The sequence below is a fragment of the Pelophylax lessonae genome (genome assembly GCF_965119305.1).
Source record: "Pelophylax lessonae genome assembly, chromosome: 2".
NCBI lineage: Eukaryota > Metazoa > Chordata > Amphibia > Anura > Ranidae > Pelophylax > Pelophylax lessonae.
The window spans coordinates 744,488,883-744,512,823 of record NC_138769.1 but is presented as its reverse complement, the minus strand read 5'-3'; the positions used below and the strand labels follow the sequence as shown (position 1 = coordinate 744,512,823).

Below are 23,941 nucleotides of genomic sequence, written 5' to 3'. Positions count from 1 at the left end.
AATGCTATTGTGCCAGTGAACCACTTTATCTGCAAAAGACAATAGCAGCAGAATTTCAACCATGCGTGAGCATAACAGAAAGCTACCAGCCATTAATCCTGGCAAAAGGGCAGATATTATCAAAACGATAAGAATTCCACATCACAAAGATATCTCCGTCAGTGAATACCGGGGCCCCGGCTGGCTGATATACATTTGTGAGGTGGAGTTCTCCTTGCACCGCCATAGATCTGGAATGGCACCGCAGATAGGGTTGATCAGGCTACAAGTAGTGTGCAGTCTCCGTTTAATGGAAGGTTTCCACAATTACAAGTCTTTCCTCAATGCCAGTTAAAGCAATATTCGCTGTGCATAGCGATTACCGGTAAACTGACACTGGGAGACATAATGGCAATTTACCTAAAAATGCATCCTAAAAAAATGTCCACACAAATATTAATAAAATTTCCACAACAGTAGGTGTTGTTTTGAAAGTTTTTGAGATGTTTTTTGATATTAGGTCTGTCAGCTACCTCTCTGTATTTTGTGGCGGACTGTTTGGACCACTTAAATGATGGTGGCAGGTTGCAGAGAGAAGCCTGGTGGAATTGTGGAGATGGTCTATTTGACAATTTAATATATAGAGTTAGTTGGTTGTGGGGTGACTATAAATGCATTGATGAGAGCAGGGTTCACATCTGTCATGGCATAGTCTACCACACTGCTGCCTATGTGGGAGTTTAACATGTATCTTTCCCAGAAAGTCTCCCTTGGTACGGCCCTTGAGGAAGTAGAGCCCCAGACTACGGCACAGATACTTCCACTTTTGTTGATTGTACTGTCATAACTGTTTCTTTGCATCTGTATCAACTCACAACCGTAATTTGCAGGGCCCAGTATGTACGTGTTGCCATCAGAACTTGTATAGTCCTTTTCCCTTCCTGTTCTAGTATTGAGGTCTCCAAAGATGAGCACTTGTCCAAGGGATTGGAAGTGGATTACCTCACTTTGTAGGACCTCATAGATATCTGGTCTGAAATATGGGGACTCTGGTGGGGCAATTTACAGAATGCTGCACACAGGTAGATATTAGACTGAGAGGCAAGGATGGAGCTGCTTATTCTTATTCATCTTTCCTTGTGCCATGATGGTGCCATTGTGATATATGTTCAGGGTGAGTACCGCACAATTATCCTCCTCATCCCTGACCTTCATCTACCAGCCGTTGCAGACACCTCCTTTTGCAAAATGATTGTAAAATATACATAAAGCTGTATGCCAGTCTTCAGTATACTCAGTATGGAATATCAAATGAGTTATCTTTCTGCCGTGTTCACTACTGGAAAAGTCAGCAAACAGAGTCTGAATTTTGTTTAAGTTGTACCTTTTTATGGCTTTCTTTGTTTTGTTTGCTCTTTTCTTCCTCTAAAACATCAGACCCCTGCTGACTTTGGCTTGTTATAACTCCATTATTTGTGCTGAATGTCGGAAAACATTTCTTAACTACTTGCTGACCATCCACCGCAGATATACTGCGGCAGGCTGGCTCTGCTGTGCCAACTGCCGTACCTGTACAGCGGCTGGCAGGAGCGCTTCTGGGGGCGCGCACTGCCTAAGCCGATTCATGGGGCCAGCAATCGCTCTGTCGTGGAGAGAGAACGACGGTCTGCTGTTTGTTCTCTCTGTAATGAACACAGGTCTCTGTATTGATTCCACAAGCCCACCCCCCTCACAGTTAGTAAACACTCCCCTAGGCTCATACTTAACCCTTCAATCGCCCCTGAGTTAACCTCTTCCCTGCCAGTGTCATTATTACAGTAACAGTGCATATTATTTGCACTTATTACTGTAGAAATGTCACTGGTACCCCCCCCAAAAGTGTCAAAAACGTCAGTTAGGGGTCCGATCTGTCCGCCGCAATGTCGCAGTCCCGCTAAAAATCACAGATCACTACCATAACTAGTAGAAAAAAATAAATAAATAAATACATTAAATCTTTCCCCTAGAATGTAGACAGGATAACTTTTGTACAAACCAATCAAAATACGCTTATTTGCATTTTTTTTAGCAAAAATATGTAGCAAAATACAAATTGGCCTAAAATGATGAAAAATTTTTGATTTTTAAATTTTTATTTATTGTGAATGTTATATAGCAGAAAACTAAAAATATTGTTTCTCTTACGTCCTCCGACAGTCGCCGCCTCTTCATATTCGTCACAATGGGGTATTAGACTTTGCTCCGAAGGAGTAGCTAGGCAACAGAATATGTTAACATTAAAGCTTTTAACATATCCCACCCTAAAGGGGTGGTCCCCTCAGTCAATACCCTCCTACTTCCTGCAACCATATCTCAGTTTCAATGTCTAGCTTGTCAGGAGTGGCTGGCTCTCTCTGTGCTGGGGCTTTGTGCCCCAGACTCTTTCTTCTTTTTTGATTTTTTGTTTGAGTTTTTTCTCTCTCTTTACTTAGCTGTTCTTTTTGTCAGCATTAGTTAGTTCTTCTGACGAAGAGGATCATGCGGGCTGGGTCTTGGGCTGATCCCCCTGGTCGCAGGTCGTGGATCGGTGGCTTCCCAGCCTGCCATCGAGCGTTCAGCCAGGTAATGCTCCTGGCACAGTGAACGACCCATCCCTGTTCGGTGCAGGGATGATTGGTGAGGTGGCTACCTCACTGGACGCTGTGTGGTTTCTTAACCCCAATTTTGTGCGTCTTGTATGCGACTCTCCCTGCCTCATGTGCAGCGGCTTGTTCGCGTGTGCGGGTCCCCCACACCATTGAGAGGTAAGTGTATCTATGTGGGGACCTGTCTGTCGGGGGGGGGTGTCAGTCTGGGACTGTGTAACCTGCCTCTGATCTTACTGTTTGTCTCCCTATCACTCTGCTGCATGCTGCGGGCTGCAAGGGGGGGGGGGAGCTGTGTGACACTGTCTGTGTCAGCCTTGTTCAGTGTGAGAAGCTGTGTGCTGTGGGGCATGTTTTGTGGCATGTTGGGGCACGATACAGCGATCGCTGCGGCGATCTGCCATGTTTTTTTTTTTATATATGGATGGTGTTATATGCATAACTGTACTGAAGGAGCGGCGGTTTCGGCGCCAAACGGCGCCATTTTGCCTGCACTCGCTCCGGCCGCATGTTCTCCATGCAGGCGGCCATTTTCTTGTAGCCTCCCATAGGCTTTAATAGAGCGCCCTGGTTTCATCACTTCCTCTTCTCCTGGGTACACCGATCGAGGCAGCAGCAGCGGCAAGGGTCTCCTCAGGTTTTATCCTTCTGTTCTTGCTATATCCATTGCCTGTGTTCAGTTTATTGTTCCCTGTGGGGGTCTCATTGTGCTTGTGTGTGGTGCGGTGGGCTGCGCTCGCCGCGCTTGTTAAAGGGGCAGTTAACCCTTTATTCTCCGGCATATCATATTGGGGCAATGGATTCTCAGGAGGGCAAATTTCCTGCCACTTTGGTGGAAAGCCAGGGGACCGCTGTTTCCCCCCCAGGGGGGGATTTGGCCACTATTGTGGCTGGCCTTGCTGCTCAGGTGCAGATGCTGGTGGCTGCTCAATCTACTAAAAGACCCAGAGTTTCTATTTCCTCTGATTCTGAGGGTGAAGGTGATGGGGCTGTTAGGGCGGGGGTCTCCTTAGAGACCCCCGCCCTGAAGAGCTTGCAATCATGGATGAATTGATTGCTTCCATAAAACAAACGCTGCGTTTGCAGGATGAAGTGTGTCCCCCCGCTGCCTTGGCGGCTTATGGGACGCAGAGAAAACGCAGGACGCCGCAGGTTTTTCCCTGCAATGATGATTTTCAGCGCGCTGTTAAGGAACAATGGCGCAATTTACGCAAACCTTTTGCTGTGCCAAGTAGGTTCAAGCTGCGTTATCCTTTTTTCGCCTTCCACTGATGAACGGTGGTGTGTGCCACCCCCGGTGGATCACGCAATTGCGGTTTTGAATAAATCCACTGCGATTCCTGCAGAGGATTCCCCGGTGTTCCGTGATGCCACGGATAGGAGACTGGAGTCTCTTGCCCGTCATACTTATTCTGTTACGGGTTCGATGCTTAAAGCTCTGTTTGCCTCTCTTATGGCGGCCCAGGCTGTCGCAAGTTGGACGCAGATGCTTAGGCGCGTCCTAGTGGCCGATTCGGCCTCGCCGGCGACCCTGGATATGGTAGATCAAATCCACCAGGGTGTCATGTATCTGTGTGATGCGGACTTGGACTTAGTCCCGTTGGCTGCACGTGTACACAGCGTGGCGGTGTTGTCTCGCCGCCTGGTTTGGTTGAAGTGTTGGTCGGTGGACCAATCTTCGCGTAAGACCTTAGCCAATCTGCCTTATGATGGGTCTCGCCTTTTTGGGGAGTCCTTGGATGCGTTGATTAAGGGGATCACCGGAGGTAAGAGCACTCTCTTGCCCCATTTCCCCAAGGCTAAGGGGGCTTCTGGGAAGAAACATGCTAATTTTCGGCCTCCTCAGGGGTCCTTTCGTGCCTTTCGTTCGCACTACAAGGGCAAACCGTTCAAGGGACAGGGCTCTCAAAAGAAGCCCTGGTCTGGTAAACAGAAGTCCGGTCAGTCCGGACCCGCTGCCCATAACAGTGCGGCCTGAAGGGGCGCCCTCACCCAGTTTTGGGGTGGGGGGACGCTTGCTCGGTTTTCTTCAACCCTGGTTGGCCCGCGTGCGGGACCGGTGGGTTCAGGAGATCGTTCGATCTGGTTACAAGATCGAGTTTCTCTCTCGGCCGGAGAGCAGATTTTTTCCCTCAAATCTTCAACTGTCTCCAGAGCGTTTACGGGACCTGCACCTGGCGGTGCGAGACCTGAGGGCTCAGGGAGTGGTGGTTCCGGTGCCTCATCGGGACAGATTTTGGGGGTTTTATTCCAATCTGTTCACTGTGCCCAGGAAGGAGGGCAAGGTTCGTCCAATTCTGGACTTGAAGGCTCTAAACCGCTCTGTGCGGGTTCGCAAGTTCCGCATGGAATCCCTGCGGTTGGTGGTGGCTGCCCTGGTTCCGGGGGAATTCATGGCCTCCATCGATTTGAAGGATGCGTATCTTCACATCCCGATTTTCGAGGGTCACCAGAGGTACCTTCGATTCGCCATTGCGGAGGATCATTACCAGTTCGTGGCGTTACCTTTTGGTCTCGCCTCGGCTCCACGGGTTTTCACCAAGGTGCTTGCACCGGTTCTGGCATTGCTGAGGGCCCAGGGCATCTCTGTCCTGGGGCATCTGGATGACATCCTGGTTCGGTCTGCGACCAGCCAGGGTCTGGAAAAGGACCTGTCTTTCACGATGCAAACTCTGCAGGAGTTTGGTTGGATGATAAATTTTCCAAAGTCGACGCTGAGTCCGTCGGTTCGTCTTCCCTACCTGGGAATGATCCTGGACTCGGTTCAGGCAAAGGTCTTCCTGCCGGAAGACAAACTCAGGACTCTTCAGGAGGAAGTCAGGTCCCTCAGGGACATTCCGCACTCGTCTCTGCGGACGTGCATGAGATGTCTGGGATTGATGGTCTCGGCCTTCGAGGCGATTCCCTTCGCCCAGTTTCACACGCGGGGTCTCCAATTGGAGATCCTGTCCAGGTGGGACGGGCGACCTCAATCTCTGGATCTTCAAATCTTGTTGGGCCATCGCACCAGAAGGGACTTTCTGTGGTGGCTCCAGTCCCCGATGGTGTCGGGGGGCAAGTCTTTTCGTCCTATCTCGTGGACGGTGATCACCACGGATGCCAGCCTGTCGGGCTGGGGTGGTGTTCTGGGCGTTCTGTCCACCCAGGGAACTTGGTCGGAGGGGGAGTCCTCCCTTCCGATCAACATTCTGGAATTGCATGCGATAAATCTCTGCCTTCATCATTGGACGGACCGGCTGCGGGGCTGTCCGGTTCGGGTGCAGACGGACAATGCCACGGCGGTGGCCTACATCAACCACCAAGGGGGCACCAGGAGTGCCTGAGCGGCTCGAGAAGTGGCCGACATTCTGTCTTGGGCCGAGACTCATGTCCCAGCGATAACGGCGGTTCACATTCCAGGGGTGGAGAACTGGCAGGCGAACTATCTGAGTCGCCAGACCCTGGATCAGGGGGAATGGTCTCTCCGCCCGGCTGTCTTCCAGATGTTGTGCGCGAAGTGGGGTCTTCCAGATGTGGACCTGTTCGCATCTCGTCTCAACAACAAGGTGAGAAGGTTCGTGGCAAGGACGCGCGACCCTCGGGCAGACGCGTCGGACGTGTTAGTGGCCCCGTGGCATCAGTACAAGCTGGTGTATGCGTTTCCACTGATTCAGTTGCTGTCCAGGTTCCTTCACAGGTTACACTCGGAACGCAGCACGGTGATTCTTGTGGCGCCGGATTGGTCTCGCCGGTCCTGGTACGCAGACCTCGTGAATCTGGCGGTCGACGCCCCGTGGCGTCTGCCTCTTCGAGACGATCTCCTGTCTCAAGGGCCGATATACCATTCTGCTTTACAGTCGCTGGCTTTGACGGCCTGGCTGTTGAGACCGAGGTCCTGAAGGAGAGGGGTCTCTCCCCTGAGGTCGTTCATACCTTGATCAACGCGAGGAAGTCTTCCTTGGGGAAGGTTTACTACCGTACTTGGAAGGCCTATTTTGCCTGGTGTGAGTCCAGGGGGTTTTCACCCCGCACGTACTCGGTTTCTCGAGTATTGTCCTTCCTTCAAACAGGTGTCGATCAGCGTTTGGCGCTGGCTACGATAAAGGGTCAGGTGTCTGCGCTGGCCCTTCTTTTTCAACGTCCCGTGGCTTCCAACTCCTTGGTTGGCACTTTTGTTCAGGGTGTGCGGCATCTGGTTCCTCCTAGGAGGGAACCTCTGCCTCCTTTGGACTTGAATCTCGTTCTATCTGTGTTACAACGTGCTCCTTTTGAACAGATCAGGGAGATCTCGTTGTCTATGTTGTCCAAAAAGGTCGCCTTTTTGGTTGCGATCACTTCGGCTCGCAGAGTGTCGGAGCTGGCGGCTTTGTCCTGCAAGTCTCCGTATCTGGTTATTCCCTTGGATAAGGTGGTCTTGCGACCTAATCCTTCCTTTCTTCCGAAGCGAGTTTCGGAATTCCATCTCAATGAGGATATTGTCTTGCCTTCGCTGTGCGCGAAGCCTAAACATCCGAAAGAGGTGAGACTACATTCTTTGGATGTTGTTCGGGCGATTAAGGTTTACCTTAAATCGACTGAGTCTTTTCGAAAGACGGATTCTTTGTTTGTTCTTCCAGAGGGTCCTCGGAAGGGCTTGGCGGCGTCGGCTTCTACCATCGCCAAATGGATCAGGCAGACCGTTGAACAGGCATATGTCTTGCAGGGGAAAGTTCCCCCTATGCCTGTGAAGGCGCACTCTACTAGATCTCTGAGTACGTCTTGGGCCTGTCGTCATGGGGCTTCTGTAGCCCAGGTGTGTAAGGCGGCGACCTGGTCGACCGTACACACTTTCACAAAATTCTACAAGGTGGATGTTCAGGCATCGGCGGATGCTTCCTTTGGCCGCAAGGTTCTTAGTGCGGCTGTTCCCTAGGGTCACCTGTTGGGATCCCTGGCTGTTGGGATAAGTTTTTCTTTTATCCCCTGGTTATTTGTTTTTCCTGGGTTGTTGCTCCTGTTGAGCAAGTTTTTTTCCTATTGCCCAGCTGGTTTCCTTCCTTTGGTAAGGTTCCTTTCTTTGATGCGGAGACTGCGTTGCCTTACGGCGCGGATGCGTTTCCCACCCCTCATGTTTGCACTGCTTTGGGACGTCCCCATTGAGACAAATATGAAGAGGCGGCGACTGTCGGAGGACGTAAGAGAAAACGGAATTTTTGTAAAATCTTACCTGTAAAATTCCTTTCTCTGAGTCCTCCGACAGTCGCCGCCCCCACCCCTCTTTTGGGGTTTTGGTTATATACTCTACTGCTATTCCACTGAAACTGAGGTATGGTTGCAGGAAGTAGGAGGGTATTGACTGAGGGGACCACCCCTTGAGGGTGGGATATGTTAAAAGCTTTAATGTTAACATATTCTGTTGCCTAGCTACTCCTTCGGAGCAAAGTCTAATACCCCAATGTGACGAATATGAAGAGGCGGCGACTGTCGGAGGACTCAGAGAAAGGAATTTTACAGGTAAGATTTTACAAAAATTCCGTTTTTTTTTTTCAGAATTGTAGCTCTTTTTTTGTTTATTGGGCAAAAAATAAGAATCGCACAGGTGATCAAATACCACCAAAAGAAAGCTCTATTTCTGGGGGGAAAAAAAGGACATAAATTTTTTTTTTTTTTGGTAAAGTGTCACACGACCGCGCAATTGTCCGTTAAAATAACGCAGTGCCTAATCGCAAAAAATGGCCTGGTCATTAAGGGGGCAAAACCTTGCGGGGGGCTGAAGTGGTTAATAAAAATGAGTTAACTCGTGCACTGTACATTTACTGTGACCGTGTGTGCCCAGAATCACAGATATCGCATTGCCAGGCAGGGGGCGCGTGCGCCTGCACGCCCGGCTGTGCTGTGGTTTGTCAACGCACATGCTGATCACTGGGTCCTGGCCAATGATTACCTGCCAGCAATCGGCTCTGATCTTCCCCGAACACAGCTCTGTGAATGTAAACAACACAGAGCTGTGTTCAGTGACAGAGGGGATCTATGCTAGGTAAGGAATGAAAACAACTAGATCCCCAGTAAAAGCAGCTCACAGGACACATAAACACTTGTTAGGCACATATCACCCCTTGATCACCCTAGATGTTAATCCCTTTCTGCCCAGTGTCATTAGTACAGTGACAGTGCATAATATTAGCACCAATCACTGTATTAGCATCACTGGTGATGTCAGTGGCAGTTAGTTCCCCCCCCAGTGTCAGTTAGTGCCAGATTGCCTGCCACCCCTCTATAAGTCAGTGATCATCACCATTACTAGTATATAAAAAAAATAATACTAATAACATTTCCAATATATATCCTATAGTTTAATAGACACTATAACTTGTACACAGACCAATCAATATATACTTATTGGGATATTTTTTTTTTAACAAAGACATGTAGCAGAATACATTTTTGTCCAAAATTTATTCAGAGAATTTATTTTTATTTTATATGATATGTTTTATAGCAGTAAAAAATATTGTTTTATTTTTTTAAATTGTAGGTCTTTTTTCGTTTTATATAATAAAAAATAAAAAAACTCAGATGTGAACAAATACCCCCAAAAGAAAGCTCTATTTGTGTAGAAAAAATGATATAAGCTTTGTTTAGTCACAGCGTTGCATGACCACGCAATTGTCAGTTAACCACTTGCCGACTGCCTAACGACGATTTACGTCGGCAGTCAGCCCCTCACAGGCAAAGTGACGTAGATCTACGTCGCTAGCCTGTGAGGGTCTAGGGAGCGAGCGCGCGCTGCCTGAGGCGCGCTCTCGCTCTCGCGTGGTCACGGACCCCCCCGTACGTGTGATCGGTCACTCTGCGATCGTTGGTGCATAGGGAGAAAGTCAGGCGGCTGATGTAAACAAGCCGCCTGTCATTCTCCCCTGTGTAGAAACTGTGATCACACGGTTCTACTATGTAGGACCGTTGATCACTGTTTCTACAGCTCAAGCCACAGCCAATCACAGTTAAAATCACGCCCCTAGGGACACACACAGCTCCTCCCTCTCAAATAAAGTTAACCCCTTCACTACCAGTGTCATTTTGCAGTAACAGTGCATATGTATATAGCACTGATTACTGCAGTAATGTCACTGGTAACCCCAAAAGTGTCAAAAATGTCAGTCAGGGGTCCGATCTGTCCGCCACAATGTCGCAGTCCCGCAAAAAAAATTGCAGATCGCCGCCATTACGCGTTAAAAAAAAAACAACAAAAATGACAAAAATCTTTCCCTTTGTTAGTAAACGCGATAACTTTTGCGCAAACCAATCAAAATACGCTTTTTGTGATTTTTTTTACCAAACATATGTAGCATAAAACAAATTGGCCGAAAATGTTAAAACATTTTGATTTTTACATTTTTTTAGGGGGGAATTTCATATAAAAAAATGTGAAAAATATTGTTATTATAAGTTTATAACAAAAAATCGCACAGGTGATCAAATACCACCAAAAGAAAGCTCTGTTTGTGGGAAAAAAAGGACGTCAAATTAGTTTAGGTACAGCGTCACATGACCGCGCAATTGTCCGTTAAAGTCACGCAGTGCCGAATCGCAAAATACCCCCTGGTCAGGAAGGGGGTAAAATCTTCTGGGGCTTAAGTGGTTAAAGTAGCGCAGTGCCACATAGCCAAAATGGCTTGGTCATGAAGGGGATGAAACTTTAAAAAAATATATTTTTCTGTTTTGTACATCACGGGACACAGAGCCATATTCATTACCATATGGGTTATACGCCACCTTCAGGTGAATGGACACTGGCAACCAATCAGACAGGAAGTCCCCCTATATAACCCCTCCTACACAGGAAGTACCTCCATTTTTTCGCCAATGTCTAAAAGGTGATGGTCATGGTGGGGAGACTCTCCACACTTTTTTATGTTTTCTCAAAGAAGAAGAAAGAAGATTATGCTACATACCCCGATCAAAGATCTCTGAATCTAAGGGGTTAGCAATCAGATCCATCCAAAAAAGTCAAAGACAAAAAGGATGGTACCCTAGCCTCGGGAAAGCAGATACAAGGTTTTGCCTGTAACGTTGTCCTTCTTAGGCACTGGACCCTGGGATCCGGACCCTTGATAAAATCAATCCCAAAGGCGCTCCGGCAGAGTGCTCTAAAGGTCCAAGGGAGTGGCCTCTCAAAAACAAGGGGACCCAGTACTTAAAGATTGGCAAGTTATAAAGCTCACCGTGATGGGTGAAGATTGGATTCTTGTTACAAGATAGAATCCTGGGGCAAGACTGATAAGTCCACTTTAAAAAATATTTGTAAAAATATTTTTATGCACTGTACCCTTAAAAGATAACTGATACCGGGTGCCATGTATACCGGGTGCCATGTATATCGGGTGCCATGTATACCGGGTGCCATGTGGTCTCTGCAAGAGACAATGGGTGTATCAGCTAATGTTAAAGCACACCTTGTTTGTTTAACCACTTGCCGACCGCCGCAAGTACATATACTGCGACGGTCAGCCCCTCCTGGGCAAAGTGACGTACCGGTACGTCACTCGCCCGCGAGCCAATAGGGGGCGAGCGGGCGTCGCCGGAGGCGCGCTCCCGCCCGGTCATTAACATCCCCACGTGAGTGACCGGCGGCTCCGATGTTCGCTGGTCACTCGCGATCTCCCGCTGGAAAGGGAGAAAGGCAGGCAGCTGATGTAAACAAAGCCGCCTGTCATTCTCCCTGGTGTAACTGCAGAGACTATACGATCATGCTATGTAGGATCGTATGTCTCTGTGGTAACATGACAAGCCACGCCCCTTTACAGTTAGAAGCACGCCCCTAGGGACACACTTAACCCCTTGATCACCAATAAAAGTTAACCCCTTCCCTGCCAGTGTAATTTTTACAGTAACAGTGCATATTTATAGCACTGATTACTGTACTAATGTCACTGGTACCCCCAAAAGTGTCAAAAATGTCAGGCAAGGGTCTGATCTGTCCGCCGCAAAGTCGCAGTCCCGCAAAAAAAATCGCAGATCGCCGCCATTAATAGTTAAAAAAAAAAACAATAAAAATGACAAAAATCTTTCCCGTAGTAGGAAACGCAATAATTTTTGCGCAAACCAATCAAAATACGCTTATTGTGATTTTTTTCACCAAAAATATGTAGCAGAAAACAAATTGGCCTAAAATGTTAAAAATTTTGATTTTTACTTTTTTTTGGGGGGGGAATTTCATATAAAAAAATTTGAAAAATACAGTATTGTTATTTTTTCAAAATTGAAGCTCTATTTTTGTTTACAGCGCAAAAAGTAAAAATTGCACAGGTGATCAAATACCACCAAAAGAAAGCTCTGTTTGTGGGAAAAAAAGGACGTCAATTTCATTTGGGTACAGTGTCGCACAACCGCGCAATTGTCTGTTAAAATCACGCAGTGCCGAATCACAAAATAGGCCCTGGTCTTTGAGCAGCCAAATCCTCCGGGGCTTAAGTGGTTAAACATACAGTATTTTGCTTTTTATGTGCAAAGCAGAGGGTGTATCAGCAGTGTCTTACTACACCTTGTTTGTTTAAACATATGTTTGCTCTCCATGTGCAAAACAGTAGGTGCATCAGCTATGTTAAAGCATACCTTGTTTGTTTAAACACTCTGTTTTCACCCTGTGCTGATCACCTGAAAGGTATCAGCTGTGACAAAGCACCTGTCTGCCTAAGCTGCTCTCATCCCTTGTCGTTGGCATGTTGTTTCGCCTTGGCGCTAAAGTGCCTGCGCAATCGTCTCCTCGGAAAGCTCTGGTCAAGCAATGCCTTCAGTAGCGTGTTTGTTGTGAGAGATTGTTCGTGTGTGCGTGCAAATCTTCGCCATTGATACACAAGCGTACACTTGGAGCAAGAGGGGCGTGTCTGGACGCGATTGGCATGCACGTGGATGCCATGTAGCACAGCGCACATGCGCAGTACAACTACAAGCAGCGCGATTCTTAAACAGGAGTTTCAGCACGCAAGCCTCTGTCAGAGGCTTGAGGGATCGCAGAGCAGCAGCAGCTGGGTTGCGTGAGTCACTGTGGTGTATGTTTATTGGCACAAGACCGGTTCTGTATCTTTGGGATAATCAGTGCTGTGTGTGATAAGCTGTATAGCTTTTCACAAGCCTTGAGTACACTGAAGTTAGTACCTCAAGTTTGTCTTGCCTAAGAGCAATGTCTGCCTGAAAAAGGGCTGGGGGCACAGCTGGAAGGGGCACTGTGATCCCACTGTCAGGCCTTGAAGGTCCTAGCCTCTGTGTCTACTCCCCCTGAAGAGCCAGAGGTGATTAGCCAATCTGAGCCATTACGGTTGTCAGGCATAGTAGCTACTCCTAGTGTTTCTGTCACAACCTACATCACTAAGGACGATTTGGCATCGGCTTTAGCTAGTCTTGAGGGTAAGATTGCTGCCATGATTGCAGCATCGTCAGGAGGGAGGAAAAGTGGTAGATCCCCCTCACCTGAGACCCCACGTGAATCAGTTCAGGATTGGGCAGAGGATGTTGAAGAAGCTGCTGTGGAGGACCCTATAGACGGTCAAGCTGAATCCACTTATGGGGAGTCAGGATCTGAGGAGTCATACTCAACCTCTCAATCCCAGAGATTTTTAATTCAGTCTCTCACTGAAATGGTCCGGTAAAAATTATCTCCCTTAGAGAGGTCTGAAGTCTCTTTCTCCTCTCTAGGCTCATTGCGCCCTCCTCATAGTCCTCAGGCTTTTCCCTTACATCCATTCTTGGAGCAGGTAATGTATGCTGATTGGGATCATTCTGATAGGATTTTTGTTCCTCCTAAAAGGTTTTCACTATTGTATCCTATGGTGGAAAAATTCACTAAAAAATTGGAGTATACCTACTGTGGATGCTGCCATTCCTTCTGTTGACAAAAGTTTAACTTGTCCTGTGGATAATGCCCAGGTTTTTAAAGATCCACCTAATAAGAAGTTGGAATCTTTACTAAAAGCCTCCTTTGCTGTTGCAGAGTCTGCAATACAACCAGCAGTGGCAGCTGTAAGAGTTTGTCAGTCTTTAAAAGACCGTATTAAGCGAGTGTCCAGGACGGTTCCTTCTCAAGGAGAGTCTGTGGAAGATTTGACAGATCTACCTCGCACTTTATGTTTTGCAATGGATGCTCTTAAAGACTCCATACAACAAATGTCATGGTTTGCTCTTCAGAGAGTGCATATGCGCAGAATCCTTTTGCTAAAAAGCTGGTCTGTGGAATTGCTGTGTAAAAAGTTGCTGACTGGCTTTCCCTTTCATAGAGAACGCCTATTTGGTGATGATCTTGACAATATATCCAAAAAGAGTTTGAGTTGGAAGAGTGTGTTGCTACCAGTTAAGAGGAAAAGCAAACATCCTTCTTTTAAGGTTCCCAGCACTCACATTCCTAGTACTTCTAATCCCAGGCAGTTGCGACGGCCCCAGCTGCCTGGTAGAACCAATCCTTCAGGGCAAGGGCAAAAGAAATCCTGGGCCCAGAGATCTACCAAGTCTACCTCCAAGCCTACCTTGTGAAGAGGTGCCCCCACTCAGTCAGGTGAGGAGGGGGGAGGCTGCTACCAGTGGCGTCTCCAGCTTTCATATTTAGGGGGGGCACATGGGGGGACAGGGACAAAAGTAGGGGGGCCAACTATAAAAACGCAATATATATATATATATATATATACATGCATACATACATACATACATACATACACACACACATACATACATATACACTCTATCTATCTATAATAGAATGCACTCCAGAGGCCTTGTTACAAATTCACTTTGTTTTATTTGTTGAAAATACAATACACATGAGCGTCAACGTTTCACGGGAAATACTTGGTGCCACCAACTACTGCCCCACCCCTCACTGACAGACCCCCACCAACTACTGACCCATCACTCACTGACAGACCCCCACCCCACCAAATACTGCTCCACCCCTCACTGACAGACCCCCACCCCACCAACTATTGCCCCGCATCCCACTAACTACTGCCCCCCCCCCCCCTTACTGACACTATCCCAGCTCCTGTGAATTCCCCGGAGATAAGCATTCCTGACAATGGATATTAAAAGCATAAACATTAAATGACAATGTGGACTGACACGCTGACAGAATTTTACAGCTGGACATAGCAAACTTACAGACATGCATTATACATGTTTGCCATGTTCAACTGTAAAGTTCTGTCAGTGGATCAGTCCACATTGTCATTTCCAGGGGTGTGAGGGTGGTACGAGAAAGGAAATGTGCAGTGGACTCACTGCTCCACTTACCTTCCACCTCTAAAAATGTCCCCGGCCTGCTCCTTGTGTGCTGGCTATGTCTGGCTCCTCTGCTGCATGCTGCTGCCTCGCCTTACCGGTGACTCCACTGATGTTGTCCACACACTCTGGGCCTTCAATAGCATAAAACATGAAACATTGGTGATAAATTGGCCAAATAAAGACAAACATGAAATATTCATGACAATGGGCATCAGTCACCAATATTTCATGTCTATATATTTGAAGGCCCAGAGCATACGGACAGCATTAGCGGAGTCACCTGTAAGGCGAGGAAGCAGTACGCAGCAATGGAACCAGACACAGCCAGCACACAAGAAGCAGGCCCGGGGACATTCGGTCAGCATTTCAGCCCACATTGTCATTTTCAGGGGTGAGGGTGGTATGAGATGCAAATGTGCAGTGAACTCAATGTGAGTCCATTGCACATTTGCATCTCATACCACCCTCATACCCCTGAAAATGACAATGTGGGCTGACATGCTGAGTATGCTGACAGAATTTTACAGCATTGTTCAGCTATAAAATTCTGTCAGCTTGGCATGTCAAGCACTGTCCACATCCACATTGACAATTGTTGGGTGTGCGTGTGATGGTGGTATGATGCATTATTACAAATGGCTGGGCAGTGAGTGGACTCAGTCTCACTGCTCCAGTGACTCACCTCCCAGGCAGGCTGAGGCTGCCAGTGCCACCTCTAAGCCGATGCCGACCTGCGGCTGCTCCTCGTGTCCTGCTGCTGCTGGCCTGGCTCGGCTCCTCACTCCTCAGTCTGAGACTCCTCCACTCCTCTGCTTGGCCTTGCCTCCGCGCCGAGGCCGCCTCACCGTCTGGTCCCGACCGTCCCGGCATCCCGTCCCTGTCCCTGAGTCCCGACAAGCCAGACACCCAGTGTGGACAGCGTGACTGCTGTGCTGAGTCTGACACGTACATCCGGTCGGTCACGCGCGCTTTCAGACAGGCTGGGGCGGGCTGGTGCTTGGTGTGCAGATGCGTGCCACGCACTCTCCCCGACGTAATGCCGCTCCGCTGTGCACAGGGCCGGTGCAAGGATTTTTGACACCCTAGGCGAAACCTCATTTTGCCGCCCCCCTGGCTACGCCCTTAACTCCACCCCTTTGCCCTGCTCATGTAACGCATATGACCTACCTGCCTCTACAATGACCTACCAAAACCACTACACTGACTTACCCCACTCTTATACTGACCTACCTGACACACACACTGACCTACCTGACACACACACTGACCTACCTGAGTCACACACTGACCTACCTGACACACACACTGACCTACCTGACACACACACTGACCTACCTGAGTCACACACTGACCTACCTGACACACACACTGACCTACCTGACACACACACTGACCTACCTGACACACTGACCTACCTGAGTCACACACTGACCTACCTGAGTCACACACTGACCTACCTGACACACACACTGACCTACCTGAGTCACACACTGACCTACCTGACACACACACTGACCTACCTGAGTCACACACTGACCTACCTGACACACACACTGACCTACCTGAGTCACACACTGACCTACCTGACACACACACTGACCTACCTGAGTCACACGCTGACCTACCTGACACACACACTGACCTACCTGAGTCACACGCTGACCTACCTGAGTCACACGCTGACCTACCTGAGTCACACGCTGACCTACCTGACACACACACTGACCTACCTGAGTCACACGCTGACCTACCTGAGTCACACGCTGACCTACCTGACACACACACTGACCTACCTGAGTCACACACTGACCTACCTGACACACACACTGACCTACCTGAGTCACACGCTGACCTACCTGACACACACGCTGACCTACCTGACACACACACTGACCTACCTGACACACACACTGACCTACCTGACACACACACTGACCTACCTGAGTCACACACTGACCTACCTGACACACACACTGACCTACCTGAGTCACACGCACTGACCTACCTGAGTCACACGCTGACCTACCTGACACACACACTGACCTACCTGAGTCACACACTGACCTACCTGACACACACACTGACCTACCTGAGTCACACACTGACCTACCTGACACACACACTGACCTACCTGATTCCTACTTCCTTCCCTACTCACACTCCCTTCCTCCCCTCCCATCCCCCACACAGACAGCTTGATGTAAATTGGATGCATCCTCATCCTTACCTCTTCTTGGCTTCATCGTTCATCTCATCTGGGATCTCCTCTCTTCAGCAGTGGGCAGGCTGTGGGCAGTATTGTTTAGAACATGGAGTCCTCACCAGCTCCATGCAGCTGTTCTTTGGTGTCCTTTGCTGGCCAGGAGGTCAGGTAACAGTCACTCTCCCAATGCTCCTGTGATCTCCAGCCACCCCTGGTGTCATGGTTCCCGGCTCAGACCCTGCACACATGGTTTGCCTTCTTCTTCTGGGCTGCAGCACCAGACGGGACATGCTGCCTGTTCTACAGACTCCACTACAGGTGCAGGCGGCCTCATGGGGAGGGGAGCCGAGGAGAAACAGCAGACAGACATTTCAGATTACCCGGGGAAGGAGAAGGGAGGAGGGGTTTTGTCCCGGCTCTCCTCCCCTCCTCTTCTCACTACTGCGCTGGGGCTGCACAGTTATCATTCTGTAGACACATGGCTAAAGGGAGGCTGGGGATGCAGTATGTTTACAGCAGAGGAATGTTGACAGTGTGTTGTCCCAGGGGGAGGTCGCTCTGAAGTCTGAACCCGCACAGCCGAGGCTGAAACTAAGCACCGAGCCCTGGACATCACTGCAAAGGCTGAGGAAGGGGAAGGGGATCAATGTACAGTATTTGCTCATAATTAATTGGGGGGGCACATGGTGGGGCACAGACTAATTTTGGTGGGGCCATGGCCCCCTCTGGCCCCACCCTAGTGACGCCACTGGCTGCTACAGTTCTCAAAGGTCTAGGTAGAAATAATTCAGGACAACCGGGTTATTTCCACCAGGGATACAAACTGTAATTTTGGGTGTTCCCGCATCCTCGGTTTGTAAAGTAAAACATACCTGCAGATACTCTAAAAAGAAGATCTCTCTTTCTGCCTCTGGACAAGTTAAGGTCCCTAAGAGTGATTACAGAGGTTCCGGAGGACAAAAGATTCAGGGTTTTTTACTTAAACCTTTTCCTAGTCCCCAAGCCGAACGGAGATGTGAGACCCATTCTGGATCTGAAAGCTCTGAACCAGTTTCTGAACATTCGTACTTTCTGTATGGAGTCAATTCATTCAGCCATGCCTCCCTACAGGGAGAAGAATTTATAGCATCTATAGACTTCAAGGATGCATATCTTCACGTGTCTATTTTTCAGGCCCATCAAAGGTTTTTACGATTTGCAGTAGAAAACCGTTATTTTCAGTTTGTGGATCTGCCATTCAGGTTGGCCATGGCTCCAAGAGTGTTCACAAAGATCCTAGCTCCAGTATTGGCCACTCTAAGGTCTTAAGGGATATCGGTGATAGGATATCTAGATGATCTATTACTAATAGATCAATCGGCATCGGCTCTAAGCCGAAATGTTTTCCAAACAGTACAGTTCTTAGAACATCTGGGTTGGATCTTGAACTTGGTAAAGTCAGCATTACAGCTAGTCCAGCGTCTGGAATATCTGGGTTTCCTTGTGGACACAATACAGGCAAAGATTTTCTTGCCATCAAGAAAGGTCACAGAGCTGAAGGATCTGTTTCGATCTGTAAGAAAGCAAACTTCATACATTAAGTTATTAGGGAAGATGGTGTCAATATTCTGAACAATTCCCTATGCTCAGTTCCATACAGCCAGACCCTTACAGAACAACATTCTGCCAGCATGGACCAGAAAGGTCCAGTTCCTAGACTGGTGCATGTCTCTGGTTCCAAGAGCATGTCAGAGTCTAAGTTGGTGGTTGTTAACCAGAAATTTGGAAAAAGGGAAATCCTTTCTTCCAGTAGTCTGGAAAGTAGTGACTACAGATGCCAGTCTCCCCGGTTGGAGAGCAGTTCTGGAGGAAGCCACTGTCCAAGAAAAGTGGTTTTGGGTAGAGAAAAGTCTCCCCATCAATATCATGGAAATCCAAACAGTCTGTCGGGCTTTAAAGTACTGAACACCCAGACTTTGGGGTCACCCTGTCAGGGTACAATCCGACAATGCCACAGCTGTGGCTTATGTCAACCATCAGGGAGGCACCAAAAGTCAGACAGCCCAGAAAGAGGTGGATATCATCCTATCCTGGGCAGAGAAGTTTCCTCTATGCCTGTCAGTGGTTTTCATTCCAGGAATAGAAAACTGGCAGGCAGACATTCAGAGTTGTCAACAGATGTTTCCGAGGGAATGGTCCTTACACCACGAGATCTTTACATCAATCTGCCAATGCTGGGGGGTCCCAGATGTAGATGTTCACATCCAGGTTCAACAGCAAGTTGAAGAGATTTGTGTCCAGGACCAGGGATCCACTCACAGTCGGAGTGAATGCTTTGGTGACTCTTTGGGAGGAGTTTTCCCTGATCTATGCCTTTCCTCCGGTTCAGCTGCTACCGTGCCTGTTAAATCTGTTACACAGAATCCAGATAGAGGGGAAACCAGTAATCCTGGTAGCTCCCGCATGGCCGAGGAGGGTTTGGTATGCACAAATTCAAAAATTGGCAGTGGCAAGGCCTTAGGTTCTTCCACTGCATCCGGACCCACTGCGTCCGCACCTACTCTCTCAAGGTCCGATATTCCAACCTGCTTTGCAGTCTCTAAATTTGACGGCTTAGCTATTGAAGCATTAATTTTGAAGAAGCAGGGTATATATGGCCCTGCATTTTCAACCCTGATAAATGCTAGAAAACCAGTCTCTGGAAGCATTTATTACAGAGTCTGGAAATCTTACATTACCTAGTGTGAAGCCAGGAAATGGCATCCCCGCAAGTATTGTATATTATCAGGACAATTCTTGCCTTCTTGCAAGTAGGGGTAGATATGAAATTAGCCTTACCGATCGCTTTGCATTCCTTGGTTCAAACCTTCATCCAAGGGATGTTGCGTATGCTTCCACCAGTGAAGCCACCAATGTGTCCATGGGATCTAAATTTGGTGCTGGAAATTTAACAGAAAGAGCCTTTTGAGCCCATCGGGCATGGTCCCCTGGTTCTTCTGACCAGAAAACTGGTCTTTTTGATTGCAATAACTTCAGCCAGAAGGGTGTTGGAACTAGCAGCACTTTCTTGTAAAGAGCCATTCTTGATTTTACATCAAGATAGGGTGATGTTACTTCCACACCCAGGTTTTTTTGCCCAAGGTGGTGTCCGCTTTTTATTTGAATCAGGACATTGTACTGCTTTCCTTTTTTTTAGATCCTCAAACAGAGGAGGAAAAGTTATTTCATTCTCTTGATGTAGTACAGGCACTTAAGATTTATTTGGAAAGGCCAGCTCAAATTCGTAAGACCGATCTTTTGTTTGTGCTACCAGAAGGGCCCAGGAAAGGGCAGGCAGCATCTAAGTCTACAATTTCTCATTGGATTCACCAGGTTATTATCCAGGCATATGGTTTGAAAGGGAAGGCTCCACCTTTTTGCTGTGAAGGCACACTCTACCAGAAGAGTAGATGCCTCTTGGGCAGTTCACCATCAAGCTTCTATGGTTAAGATTTGCAAAGCCACGACTTGGTTGTCAGTGCATACGTTCACTCACTTCTATCGAGTGGATGTTAGGACTCAGGAGGAGTCTGCATTTGGCTGCAGTGTTTTGCAGGCAGCTCTGTAGATATTTTGTGGTCTGATGGCGGTATTTATCGTGTCCCCCCTCCCCTCAGATGCATTGCTATGGGACTTCCTATATGGTAATGAATATGCCTCTGTGTCTCATGTTGTATGAAAAAGAAATAAGGATTTTTGCTACAGCTTACCTGTAAAATCAATTTCTTGGAGTACATCAGGGGGCACAGAGGTCCCTCCCCTCTTGTATGGGGCCTTTTGCTACAAAACTGAGGTACTTCCTGTGTAGGAGGGGTTATATAGGGGACTTCCTGTCTTATTGGTTGCCAGTGTCCATTCACCTGAAGGTGGTGTATAACCCATATGGCAATGAATATGGTTTTGTGTCCCATGATGTACTCCAAGAAATGGATTTTACAGGTAAGCTATAATAAAAATCCATATATAATGCTGTACATATTCTTTCTATATATACAAAATATTTAATAATAGACATTAAAAATAGAAAGCAACTTTGTTCAGCCCTTTATAAAGAATTCCGATTTTTTTTTTTTTTTCTGTACAGGTGGACTGAGGAACCAAGTTTTCGGTCATGTTGGTCTTCATCAATACAACTCATTGGAAATGAGCCAAATGGGTCCTAATTGACTGAAAGTCTTTAATGCAGTTCACTGGAAGATTCACAAAGGACACAAGACAAATCCATGTTCTAAAAGTCATAAATGTTTTGGATTCTCTTCAACATTGATCCAACCTCTGAGGACAAAAGGAGAGAAGTCATTTCAGGACTGGAAGTAACAATAGCTTTATAGTAAAGTCCAACCCATGTATGCATAAGAGGAGTCATATTAAGCTATTTCTTGTTTGGAATGTGATAAAGGTTTAACAATGGAGGCAAAATATATCACACACCGGAAGGTTCACACTGGAAAGAAGTCATATCAATGCTCTGAATGTGGCAAAGCTTTTGCAAGGAAGTCAAATCTTATCATACACCAGAGGAGTCACACTGGAGAGAAGCCATATCAATGTTCTGAATGTGTCAAAGCATTTACAAGCAAGGGACATCTTGTCAAACACCAGAGGGTTCACACTGGACAGAAGCCGTATCAATGTTCTGAATGTGACAAAGCTTTTAGTGAAGCAAGTAACCTTATATATCACCAAATGATGCATACTGAAAAGAAGCCATATCAGTGTGCTGAATGTGATAAATCTTTTACAAAGAAGGGAAAGCTTATTACACACCAAATGGTTCACACTGGAGAGAAGCCGTATCAGTGTTCTGAATGTGACAAAGCTTTTTTAACTAAGAAAGAGCTTATAATACACCAAAGGGTTCATACTGGAGAGAAGCCATATCAGTGTTCTGAATGTGGCAAAGCTTTTACAACAAAAGGTAGTCTTAACTTACACCAGCGTTTTCATACTGGAGAGAAGCCATATCAGTGTTCTGAATGTTGCAAAGCTTTTACAACAAAAGGTAAACTTATCAGACACCAGAGAATTCACTCTGGAGAGAAGTCATATCAGTGTTCTGAATGTGACAAAACTTTTAGAGAGAAGTATCATCTTATCAGACACCAGGGGATTCACACTGGAGAGAAGCCATATAATTGTTCTGAATGTGACAATGCTTTTACAAGGAGGGATAACCTTATCATGCACCAGAAGGTTCACACTGGAGAAAAGCCATATCCGTGTTCTGAATGTGGAAAATCTTTTACAACAAAGCAAGACCTTATCATACACCAGATGGTTCACACTGGAGAAAAACCTTATCAGTGTTCTGAATGTGGAAAATCTTTTACAACAAAGCAAGAGCTTATCAAACACCAGATGGTTCACACTGGAAAAAAACCTTATCAGTGTTCTGAATGTGGAAAATCTTTTAAAACAAAGCAAGAGCTTATCATACACCAGATGGTTCACACTGGAGAAAAACCTTATCAGTGTTCTGAATGTGGAAAATCTTTTAAAACAAAGCAAGACCTTTTCATACACCAGAGGGTTCACACTGGAGAAAAACCTTATCAGTGTTCTGAATGTGGAAAATCTTTTACAACAAAGCAAGACCTTATCATACACCAGATGGTTCACACTGGAGAAAAACCTTATCAGTGTTCTGAATGTGGAAAATCTTTTAAAACAAAGCAAGAGCTTATCATACACCAGAGGGTTCACACTGGAGAGAAGCCATATCAGTGTTCTGAATGTGGCAAAACTTTTACACAGAAGTCAAATCTTACCAGTCACCAGAGGGTTCACACTGGAGAGAAATCGTTTTAATGGTCTGAATGTGAAAATGCTTTTACAGTTAATGTTGGGCTAATCTATCACCAGAGGATTCACAAGTTTCAGCTGCAGAGAAGTAGCTCTGGAAGAAGGAGGGATTTTAAAGAATTTGTGGGTGTCCCATTAGTTTCACATTCGCCAATGTCATCCCACAAGCTAGGGAAGAAGTGAAAAGATAAAATGCTACTTAAAAAAAAAAAAACGAACTAAAATCTGTGAGCAGACTGGAATGTGATGATTGGGTGCTTTGGGTTTATTTCTTATCTCCATCAGATACATACCTAGGCGGCTTGTGAATATTTTACCTTTTGACTATTTTTTGATAGGCACCAATGACTGAATGTTTTCCTCATGATTTTCATCTTTATCTTTTTTTAATGGAGCTTTGACTGAACAAGTAATGTATTTTTTATCATTCACTAACTGAGATGTGTTCCCAAGTGTTTTTGTCATTGCCAGATCCTGAGCTAATACATGACCAACACTGCCTCAGTACCAGAGACTAGTGGTCAAGTGACATCTTGCCCAGTCTCTGAGGCCACATTGGGAGAGTCCATTCCAGACTCTTCTGACTGTTGATACATCATCAGCCAGGCTTGAGGGCTCCAGATAAGACCAACTTTTCCACACCTCCCATTACAAGTTCTACCTCCTCTCCCATGATCAATGCCTTCTTTACATTTTCCATCTCCTCTCATAGATGACAGCTTTGCAGGACAGAATGTAGCTGGGACACCAGCCAAGGTGAAGTCTCTGTTCAGTGAAAAAGCAACTTCCTACGCTTGTGTAGGCATTCCAACACTGAGTTGCTGCTGTTTTATGGTATGCATTCAACAGTTTCACTCAAGTTCAGCTGGCTACTTGTGTTGCATTTAGTTCTGCTGAAAGTCTCAGGGATTCCATCAGGAGAAGATTGGATGTCCTTGTTATCTTTTTTTCTCTGTCCAACTATTACTCATCTCCATAGACCTGAGCTTAGCAAGTCCTAAGTATGTGGTCATATTCCGACAAATGCTTCCCGAGTCACATAAATTCCACCTATTGGGGCTCACTTTAATGATTCTGAATGGACAAGTTT

General features: G+C 46.9%; 1 protein-coding gene across 1 annotated transcript in view; it reads left to right on the top strand.

The window, feature by feature from the left end:
* Window positions 1-23,137, top strand: part of LOC309545764 (uncharacterized protein) — a gene marked incomplete at its 5' end in the record, with an annotated part of 733,676 nt that extends 710,539 nt beyond the window's left edge. Inside the window, one exon of the mRNA XM_082245118.1 lies at window positions 21,487-23,137. Coding sequence (XP_082101244.1) covers window positions 21,487-22,857 — 1,371 coding nt within the window. The 3' untranslated portion in view covers window positions 22,858-23,137. The remainder of the gene's footprint in view (window positions 1-21,486) is intronic.
* Window positions 23,138-23,941: the final 804 nt, after the last annotated feature.